Source organism: Ceratosolen solmsi, unplaced genomic scaffold, assembly GCF_000503995.2.
Source record: "Ceratosolen solmsi marchali unplaced genomic scaffold, CerSol_1.0 scaffold11, whole genome shotgun sequence".
Taxonomy (NCBI): Eukaryota; Metazoa; Arthropoda; class Insecta; order Hymenoptera; family Agaonidae; genus Ceratosolen; species Ceratosolen solmsi.
The window spans coordinates 8,756,342-8,768,839 of NW_011948416.1; the positions used below are offsets into that span (position 1 = coordinate 8,756,342).

Here is a 12,498-nt window from a genome sequence, read left to right on the forward strand (position 1 = left end):
ATTGCCATATTTTTCTTTTACAAATGACAATATGAACAATACAATAATAAAAGTAATGTAATTTTTTTTTATTCAATAAATATTTCCAAGAATAAAACAGATGTAAAAAAATTGATTAACTTCTTAAACAGCTGATACTTTTATTTACTAATGTATCGGAATTCTATTATAATTCGTAAGTTGTGTTATAAATCTTCGTTATAATTCTCGTTTTATTGATGTATAAAATTTACTATGCATTTTCTCTGGCTTCACGATCGAAGTACATCATACTTGAGGTAATTTTTTATTACGAACAAAAAAAAGTGATTATAGTTTTAGATAATAGATTTATAGATTATTATAGGCTCGTTTTGCGGCTATTCATGACATTAAGCATTTATATTAGAAAACAATGTCTTTAAATGGGCAATCATGGTTTTTATAAAAATCAACTAATAAAATTATTTACGCACGAAAATCATATCTATTGAATAAATATGATTACTACGACCAGCTAATATTAATACGTGAATACTTTCTTGTTTAAAAAATAATATTATTTTTTTTTTCTTTATAAATTACATATTTCTTTATACTCTATTTTTATGATTATATTTATATCCGCAAAAAATTATTTTTTTGCTTTGCATGCGATATTTCATTTATATATAAAGTAATCCATTACATTAACCAAACACATACTGACCATTAGCATATTGATATTATTAACCTTAATAAACTAATAAATTGAAGAAATTATTATTTATTATGTAAAAATAAAAGTTAAAAATGTTAGAGACAATTTTTTCCAAATGCAATGATAATGTTTCATAATATAGTTTTAGATAGAATAATTATTTTAGGTACTTTTCGCTTAAATTTAAACATACAAATTAAACATATTAAATGATAAAAATGATAATGGATTTTATGGAAGCAAATGTTTTTTACTTGAAAAGTGCTGCATGTCTTATTAAGGAAAAACTATGCCAGGATATGATTTTTTAAACACTGTAGAGTATTATTGCTATTAGATTTTTTCAATTGCTGAATAATTATGATAAAATTCTTTACTTACTAATTTCTAAGGTGTATTTAGTATAAAATTGTTAAAAAAAATTTCTACTACTTTGATCTTTAAAATGTAAATTTAAAGATTAAAAAATCGTTAAAATTTATACTGAATTGTAATAAAGAATGTTAACAAATATTTTAATATAATTATAAATAAAATAAACGAAACTTTTTTTATGTAATATAAAAGAGTATTATTATTAATAATTGGATTTGATAATAAATTCAAATGCATATGTATATTATTTACATACTAATTGATGAAGATGGAATTTTAATATTCTTTTCATTTAAAAATTTGTTCAGTTTTTGCAAATATTTGAAATCATAGTTTATTCATGTTGTTTTACTTAATGCACCTAATATGCATTTTTAACATAGTGCATTGATACTGAAATGAAAAAATAGTTAAAAATGTAGACAAGATAAAGTGATTACTTGATCTTTGTAAATCACTTTAGTGGCATGTTCTATGTATTTTCTTGGCATGTCCATGGGCGTTCACTTTTCTCAACTTCTACTACTACTTCTTTTGCTTCAACTATTACTACTACCATTAATCGTACTACTACTACTACCACCACCACCACCACCACTACTACTACTACTACTACTACTACTACTACTACTACTACTACTACTACTGCTACTACTACTGCTACTACTACTGCTATTGGTGGGTCTAAAATATAATGCTTCGATAGAAACACCTACACGAAGCCAAACATTATTGGAACACCAAGAATTGCGATCGTTATTGTGAAATTAATTTCATTGATTATGTAAGTATAATATACGATGGGCAATTATATTAAATTTTCTTTTGCATGATTGGCATGGGCGAACTTTTATTGGCAAATAAATTTATTAATAATATATTACTTTCATGGCGATTAGCAGAAGAATTTTCCATTGCAATATTCCTGAGCAGTCTCTTATACAAATTTGATTTGTTATAGAATTTATCTATCCATCAATCAAATTCTTCGCTTCTTGCAAATTTGAAATTATCCCCCATTCCCCCTTCCGCTCATCACCCCCCCTCCCCCCTCTCTTAGTGCGATAGTCCCTCTGTAAATAAATAAGATATATTGATTTTGGTTAATTATTCATAAGTTGATGAGATTTTATTAACTTCGACAAGAAATTGTTATTTATTTATTATTTGTTGATAACGACGATCATTCAATCTCGTTGTATTTGAGATTGCTCTTTGAATATTAAACTTCTTTTAAATTGCTATATTTAATTATTTTGTATATTTTCTTCAATCATTGGTGTGCAAAATTTTTAAACCTATTAAAAAAAAAATAAAATTATAATTATAATTTTCATTTATACAGAAAATTAAGTATAGACAATCTAAAATATACTGAATAAAAAATTTACTTGATATAAATAATTAGATAATCTTTCAATTTTATAATTGCATTTAACAGACAAGACAGCCAATATTCGTTCAATTATTACACGCGGCGTTTAAAGTATCGCAATGCACTTGGCTGAATGCAGGTCAAAGATTCAGCGTTGAAAATTGTATTAGAACCCTATCCGATGTAGGTGAGTCCTCAACTAATCAATTATCTTTATTCTTTATAATATCGATATTGCAAGATATTAAATATTCTCACGAAATTATTTGATTATCAAAATTTACGGGCAAACGCGTGGAGCATAAATCCAACATAAATTTACAAAAGAAATTGTTAAATTGATATCTGTATTAGCGATTTTTTTTTTAAATATATATTTTTTTTTTAATTTAGCTAAAGGACGAGGAATTGCCATCCCGACGGATCTTGAGAGCCAAGTTGCGTCGATGTTCAATAAAGCTGCGATGCTCAGTAGACAGACGAGCAAGTGGTTACAAGCTGCTAAACAACCAAAGATAGAGCGAAGCCAAAGTCAGGTGAATGTAATGTTAATATTTATTTGTCATGTTAAATTATTAATTATTCGGATAGCCGATAATTTTCCATAGTGATTAAATGCTTTAAATTGTTAATTATGATTAATATTTATGATTATGCTGATTGTTAATTTATTTTATACTATACAATAAGTGCATGCAATTTATGAAATTTAACTAAGTTATTTAATCGTAGAATTTTAATAGTAATCAGAGTGTTATAAATAGTAATGAACGAATTTTCTTCGACTAATGTTTAGCGATTGTTTATTATTTTATTTTATAAAATCGACGAGGAAAAGTTTCTTCGTGATCACGAATCAATAAAAAAAAAGAAAAAAAAAGAAGAAAAAAAAGAGAAAAAAAAGAAAGAAAAAAAAAATATAATAAAAATACACATAATACATATAAATAATCGTTAATAAATAGTATAAACAGACATCCTAATTATTAAGCGACTTATTAAGCGATTATTATTATTAAGGAAAGCTTATTATTAAATTAAGGAAAACTTAATCGTATAAATGATTAATTTTATAGCTAATGCGATTAGATCGTAGCATTATTGAGGGATTGCAGGACATTGTATCATTATTGGAGGAACAACTTAAGCCTTTAGTACAGTCTGAATTGTCTTTACTAGTCGACATTCTCTACAGGCCAGAACTACTTTTTCCTATATCAACTGATGCCCGTAAACGATGTGAAAATGGAGGTTTTATTCGCAGGTACTGATTTTATCATTATTTCATGTAATCTTTATATTTGTCTCGACGAAAAAATATTTAATGTAATTGAATTTAATTACGTTTAATTAATACCAATGACATAATTAATTGGCTTGTTTCTACGTAAATGTATTTTATTTTATTGTTTTCTTCATTAGAATAATTTTTATTTAGTTTTTTTTTCTTCAACTTTTTAATTATTGTCACGGTGCATGCTAACTATTACTATGTTAATAATTATTTACTTGGTAGTGCACTGTAAATAAAACAATTTAATTTCGACAGAATTACATAAATTAATTATGTATGATTTTTATAATCCTACTAGAAAATAATCGAAGATTATATTATGTTACAAAAAATTGGTCAATCAGATTTAGAAACTATAAATTTCAACAATTGACACGATTATTAACGAACAGATGCAAGCTACACGGTGACTACAATTATTGAATTTGATAAACAAAATATAATTAATCACTCAAATTCATCATAATAATAGATATTAATGTTTAATTAAGTTTATAATCAGAAAGTATCTTCGAGTAAATTGAGAATAATAGCTGAATTATTTTTCCAGATTGATAAAGCACACTGAGAAATTGCTGGAAGAGAAAGAGGAGAAGCTCTGTGTAAAGGTTTTGCGAACTTTACGTGAAATGATGGCAATCGATCCAGAGTATGGGGAGAAGGTAAGTGCTCCAATTAAAAATACTTGCATGTAATGCAATTAATAAGCTGAATTAATTGAATCTGTGATTCACGAATCACAGAGATGGACAAAAATAAGACCGTATTGTTGCTAGATATTTAATATAGAGAGAAAAAGAGCATTCAGTTTTTCATGTATTTCGTGAAGCGTAATGTACCTTATTACGCCCGAGGCTATTATATATATTTATCTTATTGTGATATAATGTTGCTACGAAGCAGCGAATATTTAATTGATCGAGTGAATAACCGAATGCTCGCAGAATCACATCGCGCCACTAGGCGAAATCATAATGCATCTAGTTAGAATAAAAACACTTTATATTGCTGAAACGCATATATATATATATATATATACATACATATATATATATATATATATATATATATATATATATATATATATATATGTATATATATATATATATAAACACATAATGATGTTGTTGATGAGCCAAGAGCGAAATATTCGGTAAAATTGTTCTCGCAATGCTCAGCCTCTGTCATGTTGTCGTTTTCTTCAACAATTGTCACCACCGTTTGCAATCGCTCCTTACGCAAAGTAAACAAAAAATATAGCCTCGAGTGTGGTGTGGTGCCCGCGGTGAGTAGCATTCGTAGACCTAGATTTGTAGATAAAGGTGTTTTCATGCTGCTAATGGCGGAGGTTGAGGATAGCCGCATCGGCGATCAGGAGTGTCTGATTGTCACCGAGTCCCTGGATCTGGATCCGGCACTCGTTAGTGCACGAGCCGAGACCGTTACCGAGACGCAGCAGGTGACGCAACAGCAGCGGGTAAAGCAACACATTACAAGCCAAAGCTCGCTAGAAAAGATAACAATCGATGAAAATCCGTATTTGTTGTGTACGAGATAGTGTATGCGTGTGGCTCTCTCTCCCTATCTCCCTCTCTTCCTCTATCCCCTTCTCTCCCTCTCCCCCTCTCCTTTTCTCTCTCTCACCCTCTCCTTTTCTCTCTCTCTCTCTCTCTCTCTCTCTCTCTCTCTCTCTCTCTTTCTGTATGTGATTGTCCGTGCATGCGTACGTGCGTACGTGCGCCTGTAAAAGAATTAGCGAGAGAGAGAGAGAGAGAGAGAGAGAGAGAGAGAGAGAGAGAGAGAGAGAGACAGATTGCAACGAACGAGGCACGATCCCGTATTATGTTGTAAATATTCTTTGGCTCGAGATTTTCACTTCATCTATTTGTACTATTGGAGCTCGGTCATACTGTCGCATACTTCCCTCGAGCGACGAAAATTTTTTGGTAGCATACGCATTTTTCTCTCTCATTATTTTTATATTTTCGTCATATTTTTATCTCATAGAGGTCCCTTAAAATGCATGCGTGCGCACTTGCTTTACCACTCTTCAAAGTACACTTGCCATTCGTTGCTTCGCACGCGTGATTATGTTTTTGTGCGAAAAATAATATCGTTGTAGTGTTATCGATACTCGAAAGACATTTATATTTGAGCTTTTTTTTCATTTTAATTAAAAAAATAAACCTTAATCTCAACAAAACATGTTGTTCTTGTACTTGTTTTTTTTCTCTCTCACTTATTAGTATATTAAATTACATTAAATTAATAAGAATTTGTAATTTAAATAGCATTTTAGTTGACTGCATAGTACGATCTTTGATTTATGTTTAATTGTGAAATTGAATCGCTCACCGAATGAATTACATATTACCGCCATAAATATAATATTCGTAATAAAAATATTCGTTAAGTATCAATGATAATTCAAGTACTTTCAATTCCTATTGCTTCGTGCATATATTTCTTAATATTTGTATTTTTTATATTTAATTTTTTTAATCATTTTACTATAAAGTTTTTTTCCTATCTCTCGTCATTGTATTATACTTCACGGCATTAAAATTCATTAAAACAATGTTGAATTGCTTTAAAAAATGTTTTTCTATAAATTCTAAATACTTTATCATATCTTCGTTCGATTATTGCAGCAGTTTCAAGTTTTTATTATTTTTTGTTTTTTTTTCGACAGATAAAAAATATTTTTTTCTTACAAAAACATTTTCATTTACTGTGTAAAATTTTTTAAAATTTCCTTCTCTTGTGATAAATGTGAATATTAGCACAAGAGTGCATGCGATACATTGCTAAAAATAATTGTTACTTGTCCATCTGGTCATGTATATTTCATTGTACAATTTTGTTTATAAGTAATGTCCATTGATCCATTCTCTAAAATGATGTATCACTATACTGACATTATTAATCGATCTTACTTGTTTTTATAATCTTCGTAATATAAATTGAAATTAACTGAAATTAAAATGCATAGAACTTTTCTATCTATTCTCTTTCAATTTTCTTTCGTAAATTGTATATTATACAGTTGCTTATTGTACTACAATTGATGATTCATTAATGTAGATTTTATGGCTTTTCGGTAGAGTATTCTACGTTCCATTTTTAACGCTGTTCTTATCAACTTTACTTACGACTACCTTTTATGGCTAAATAATAAATAAAAAACAAAAAAAAAACAAAATGAAAAAAAAACAAAAAAAAAACCAAATGAAAAAAAAACCAAAAAAAAAAACGAAAAAAAATTGTAAAAAATATACATAATCTATGTTGTAAAAACATTTTTTTTTTTTAATTTCTTTTCATTTTTATTAAAAATTTATAATTTATAGTAAGTAGTAAGACATTTTATGCCTCTTATAAAAATAATCTTTATCGTACAAAGAATTTATTCCAATAGATGTATATTGTTCGGTATTGTTTCGGAAATTTATATGCATATTGCTTATAACATTAGATTTAGATTGTATTATTTTATCTTGATTGTAAATATGTTTGTATGATATATTATTTTAAAATTGTTAAGTTTAAAATTATTATTTTAAAATTGTTAGAATTATTCGGAAGGAACAGTAAAATCCTGTCTCAATTGCATAAGTAACAACTTTTTAATGTTTCGTAGTGTAATGGTACATCGAACCCAAACGAATCCTTAAACTAAGGCATATGGCTGACAATATTTTCATTCTCATAGGGTGACGTGTTACGAAATAATTTATTGGCGCGATACTTTGGAAAGACCTTTTTACACAAGCCTGATAATGTTGACATTGGGGCTCCGTGTACGATGCCAGTGACGCATGGACCTGGAGGTAATAAAGATCATCGATTCTTATAAGTGCACTGTTAAGTAATTTTACAGAAAAACAAAACAAAACAAAAAAAAAAACCAAAAATAAAAAAAAACTAAATAATTTTCTTATTAAAATAATGCGCTACGTGTATTTATAGCAAAATTATTAAGTCGAGCTGGCAGAACGTTGCACGAAGTACAGAGTCATCTGGATCGCGAAGGTGCATCAGATCTCGTTGTGGAATTGGTTATTAAAAGTATTCACTCGCCAAGTATATTCGTAGAAGCTGTCGAGCTTGGAATCGCTTTACTCGAAGGTGGTAATCCAATAATTCAAAAGAGCATGATTACAAAGCTGATGGGTGGTGACCTAAGTCAATCATTCTTTAAGGTACCGTAAATCAATGATTTATTGTTTAGTTTATTTTTGGTATTATGCATCCCTAGTGGTTAGAAATCATTGTAACAGCTATTTCAATATAAATTTAGATGTTTTATGAAAAAATGAGAGATTCTCAGCAAGAGATTAAAGCTACAGTCACTGTTAATACATCTGACATAGCGGCTAAAGCTCACGAGAATAAAGAGCAAGGGAAAGACCTTGAGAAGCTTTCGAAAAAAAGAGTATCAGGTATTATAATGCACTTATTATTATTATTATTATTATTATTATTATTATTATTATTATTATTTTAATGTCGCCCGTATCGATAAGATAAATTAAACATTTTTGCTTTAATCGCGCATATTGATGATTAGCGAACGATTTTATAATGCTTATATTTTGTGATATAATATTATTTTCATATGCTAAATTAGCTTCATTCAAATATAATGATATTTCATCAATATGGTATGTTATATTTTTTCATAATGATACTTATTATTTTGTAATCGAAGATTTCCTTTTCGATTCTTCGATTGATATTGTCAACAGAATGCCTTGATATGTGCAAATGCGCATATCTTTTCCTAAATATTTACATGTATCTATAAGCATTATAAATTCAGTATCGAGGCAGAATTTAGAGGTAGAATTTCCAATTCAGCATTAATTATTATACATTTTCATTTTGCATCCAGCACATTAACATTTTATTTTCTTCGCTTTCCCTATGTTCATCTTACTTTTGGTTTCGCACGCTTCCTCCACGCATACGCGAAAAACAAATCCATCCAAAACAACAGGCAAACCCAACGGAATTATCATAACAGAGGAACTGCGAGAGGAGTTGAACGCCGCTGCGGCCACGACCGCTCAAGCTTACGCGACCGTGAGAAATCTCGCTTCCGGCGAGGACATTGCGAACAATCCCGCATTCAGTTGCGCCCTCGAGGATATGCTCGCGGAGAAGCTCGAGAGACATCGAGCCGGTGGATCGACTGCCAATGAGAGGGACGAAGCTCAGCTGAACGCCAAGGTTCTTGTAATGCAACCTATCCTCAGGTTCTTGCAGCTCCTCTGCGAAAATCACAATAGGGAATTACAGGTACGAGGCTCGAGCATTGTATTCTAATTTCCCGATGATCTATTAATTTAAGCGAACGTTAGTGTCGTTCTTTTATTAAATTGTAAATTCATCCAAGCTCGATAATCTCTTATCCCAAGCGTAAGCATAAAAACAATATTGATATTGAAAATTCTTAACGCTTCGATCTCCATTTTATTACAGAACTTTCTGCGTAATCAAAATAATAAAACGAATTTCAATCTCGTCTCCGAAACCCTCATGTTCCTCGATTGCATTTGTGGTTCTACCACAGGTGGTCTCGGCCTACTTGGCCTTTATATAAACGAGTACAATGTTGCTCTGATCAATCAGACCCTCGAGACGTTGACGGAGTATTGCCAAGGCCCTTGCCACGATAATCAAAATTGCATTGCAACGCACGAGTCTAACGGATTGGACATCATTACCGCTCTTATACTTAACGATATTAATCCACTCGGAAAGACGAGGATGGATCTCGTTTTGGAGCTGAAGAATAACGCGAGCAAGCTGCTCTTGGCTATAATGGAGAGTCGAGGAGATAGCGAGAATGCTGAAAGAATATTGTACAATATGAATCCGAAGCAATTGGTGGATGTGGCTTGTACTGCTTTTCATCAGGAGTCGCTGGACGATGAGGGAGACGCGGATGATACGTCGACGGACGGAGAGGATGGAGTTTCGCCAAAGGAGGTAGCGTAATAAAGGTTTAGCGTATAAGAAATGTAGGCATGAGTAAGTAAAGTAATGTAAAGTAAAAAAAAAAAAAAAAAAAAAAAAAAAAAAAAAATTAAAGCTATATTTGAAGCACGAATTAGTGTTTCACAAAATCATTTCTCCTCGATCCTATCCAATCGATGCTAAAGGTAAATGTTAATAAAAAGTGAATATTACATTGTAATAATTCGAGCGTTGAAATTGCAAAGGAAGGATTACCGTGTATGGGAAATAGTAATTAATATATAGGATTTCTCATGGATGCAAATGTAGTTGATCGAATAATATTTAACTGGACAGAAATTATTCGAGATTGTGGAAAATGCGTATGAATAATTTAAGGTATTATTTTTAGGTTGGGCATAATATTTATATATTGTGTCATCAATTAGCTCAACACAATAAAGAACTTGCAGCAATGTTGAAACCATCGGAATCAAGTTCTGCCGATCCAAAAACTAATAGAGCATTACAATATTACGCAACTCATACTGCGCAGATTGAAGTAAATATGTTTGAAATCATTTGCTTTCAAAATTATTCTTCCTTATAATTCATTGGCTATAGTAATATATTGATGACGCACTTTATAGATTGTAAGACACGACAGGACTTTGGAGCAAATTGTGTTTCCAATACCAGAGATCTGTGAACTTATTACGCAAGATACAAAAATTCGTGTTCTCCATACGGCCGAAAGGGACGATCAAGGATCAAAAGTATCAGATTTCTTTGAAAGGACCGAGGATATGTTTAACGAAATGAAGTGGCAAAAGAAGCTACGAGGTTTGCTCGACGTTCACTTTTATTATTATTATTATTATTATTATTATTATTATTATTATTATTATTATTCTTATTAAACGATAATTCTTATTAAATAATCAATTATAGACTAAATAATACTAAACGTAGACGTTAATTATTTGTATTATTTGTAATTTTAATTAACGATAATTCTTATTAAATAATCAATTATAGACTAAATAATACTAAACGTAGACGTTAATTATTTGTATTATTTGTAATTTTAATTGCATTGAAATAATTATTTAAGGACAACCTATGCTATTCTGGGTTAGCAGTTACATGTCACTATGGAGTAATATTTTATTCAATTGTGCCGTAGTCATCAATATTATCGTTGCTTTCTTCTACCCTTTCACCGATAACGTACCTAGTAAGTGCAACATTAGAATTTCCGACCAATCAAATACTATTTGTCATATGTATTTTACGCATTCGAATCCATCAAATGTTCTTTAATTTAATAGAGCTAAATTCTCACGTATCCGCTCTCATTTGGACATGTATGCTATCGTCGGCGGCTCTTGTTTTGTGCTTGGGACGACAATCAGGTGTACGCACACTGATTCTCGCGACGCTGTTAAGATTGATATTTTCAATGGGGCCTGAACCAACGCTCTGGCTACTTGGTTTCCTCACAGTAAGTCAGCCAAACTTTATTATTACCTTTCGTTGTTGTTATGTAGCAATACTTTATTGTTTTAAGCTGTTAACTTCTGATTAAGCGAATGTTTCTATTCTTATTAACGCATTCGTTAGGTCGTCTTCAAAGTCATACATCTTATTAGTATAATTGGAAATCAGGGGACTCTTACGAAAAGTATTGAACAAATAGTGTCGAATTTCGAGCTGCTTTATCATATATTATACTTGACGTTCTGCATACTTGGTATATGTATGCATCCTTTTTTCTTCTCAGTTCTTGTAAGTTAATTTAATATTTCATATTAATATTCTAGTCAATCTAATCTATCTCGTTATCCGATCGAAAAGAACGGATGACATTTATTTTTAAGCAGTATTTCTATATAATGTCTCTATTCATTGCGATTTTAGCTATTCGACGTGGTTTATCGCGAAGAAACTTTATTGAACGTTATAAGATCCGTAACGAGAAATGGACGATCCATTATACTTACTGCCGTTCTCGCTTTAATATTGGTCTACATGTTTTCTCTAATTGGCTACATGTTTTTTAAGGATGACTTTTTAGTTAGCGTTGACGAAGAGATTCTAGGTGAGTATGATGGTACATTGTTTTATTTATAGGCTTTTCTAATTTACTTTATAATTTCTTTACTGCATTTAATTTCGATAGCAACTACCGCGGATGATGTTGTGGGTAGTTGTAAGAAAGAAAATGACAGCTGCAACGCGACCGAAACGATATCGAGATATTCGAAAAAAGGTGCTGTTATCTTTGTTAAATAATCATACCGATCGCTGATTAGGCAGCTCGTTAAAATTTAATGTTTTTCATATTAACTTAGAAGAAGCAGAGATAATTCCGAGTGCAGAAGTCGTGAATGTTGGCGGAGAATTGAAGGAAAGAGCTTGCGATTCACTAATAATGTGTATTATTACGACATTAAATCAAGGACTGAGAAACGGTGGTGGAATAGGGGATATTTTGAGAGCGCCATCAAGCACAGTGAGTTTTAAGCTTGAAAATGTTATTTAACTAGAGGATTATTCCCAAGCATTTAATATGGGGTTTAATGGCATTAAAAATTGCGCCAAAGTCCTAGAAACGATGATTTGTTTTTCTAATTTTTATTCAGGAACCATTGTTCGTTGCGCGAGTTGTATACGATTTGCTCTTCTTCTTCATTGTCATTATTATCGTTCTCAACCTCATTTTTGGTGTGATAATCGACACGTTCGCCGATCTTCGTTCCGAAAAACAGCAAAAGGAGCTCATATTGAAAAACACGTGCTTCATCTGTGGCT

The 12,498-nt window shown here is 30.7% G+C and overlaps 1 protein-coding gene across 1 annotated transcript in view; it reads left to right on the top strand.

Moving 5' to 3' along the window:
• The window catches only part of LOC105359496 (Inositol 1,4,5,-trisphosphate receptor), a gene marked incomplete at its 3' end in the record, with an annotated part of 56,989 nt that overhangs the window by 43,931 nt on the left and 560 nt on the right, over nucleotides 1-12,498 (top strand). The window contains exons 25-45 of the mRNA XM_011496110.1: nucleotides 1,761-1,838; nucleotides 2,496-2,616; nucleotides 2,823-2,965; nucleotides 3,506-3,693; nucleotides 4,274-4,385; nucleotides 5,072-5,259; nucleotides 7,364-7,370; nucleotides 7,436-7,553; nucleotides 7,693-7,925; nucleotides 8,024-8,165; nucleotides 8,723-9,024; nucleotides 9,208-9,717; nucleotides 10,097-10,246; nucleotides 10,335-10,527; nucleotides 10,799-10,921; nucleotides 11,016-11,188; nucleotides 11,308-11,472; nucleotides 11,605-11,785; nucleotides 11,867-11,956; nucleotides 12,039-12,199; nucleotides 12,330-12,498. The exon at nucleotides 12,330-12,498 is cut by the window's right edge and continues 185 nt beyond it. Of these exons, the coding sequence (XP_011494412.1) occupies nucleotides 1,761-1,838; nucleotides 2,496-2,616; nucleotides 2,823-2,965; nucleotides 3,506-3,693; nucleotides 4,274-4,385; nucleotides 5,072-5,259; nucleotides 7,364-7,370; nucleotides 7,436-7,553; nucleotides 7,693-7,925; nucleotides 8,024-8,165; nucleotides 8,723-9,024; nucleotides 9,208-9,717; nucleotides 10,097-10,246; nucleotides 10,335-10,527; nucleotides 10,799-10,921; nucleotides 11,016-11,188; nucleotides 11,308-11,472; nucleotides 11,605-11,785; nucleotides 11,867-11,956; nucleotides 12,039-12,199; nucleotides 12,330-12,498 (3,547 nt within the window). The remainder of the gene's footprint in view (nucleotides 1-1,760; nucleotides 1,839-2,495; nucleotides 2,617-2,822; nucleotides 2,966-3,505; nucleotides 3,694-4,273; nucleotides 4,386-5,071; nucleotides 5,260-7,363; nucleotides 7,371-7,435; nucleotides 7,554-7,692; nucleotides 7,926-8,023; nucleotides 8,166-8,722; nucleotides 9,025-9,207; nucleotides 9,718-10,096; nucleotides 10,247-10,334; nucleotides 10,528-10,798; nucleotides 10,922-11,015; nucleotides 11,189-11,307; nucleotides 11,473-11,604; nucleotides 11,786-11,866; nucleotides 11,957-12,038; nucleotides 12,200-12,329) is intronic.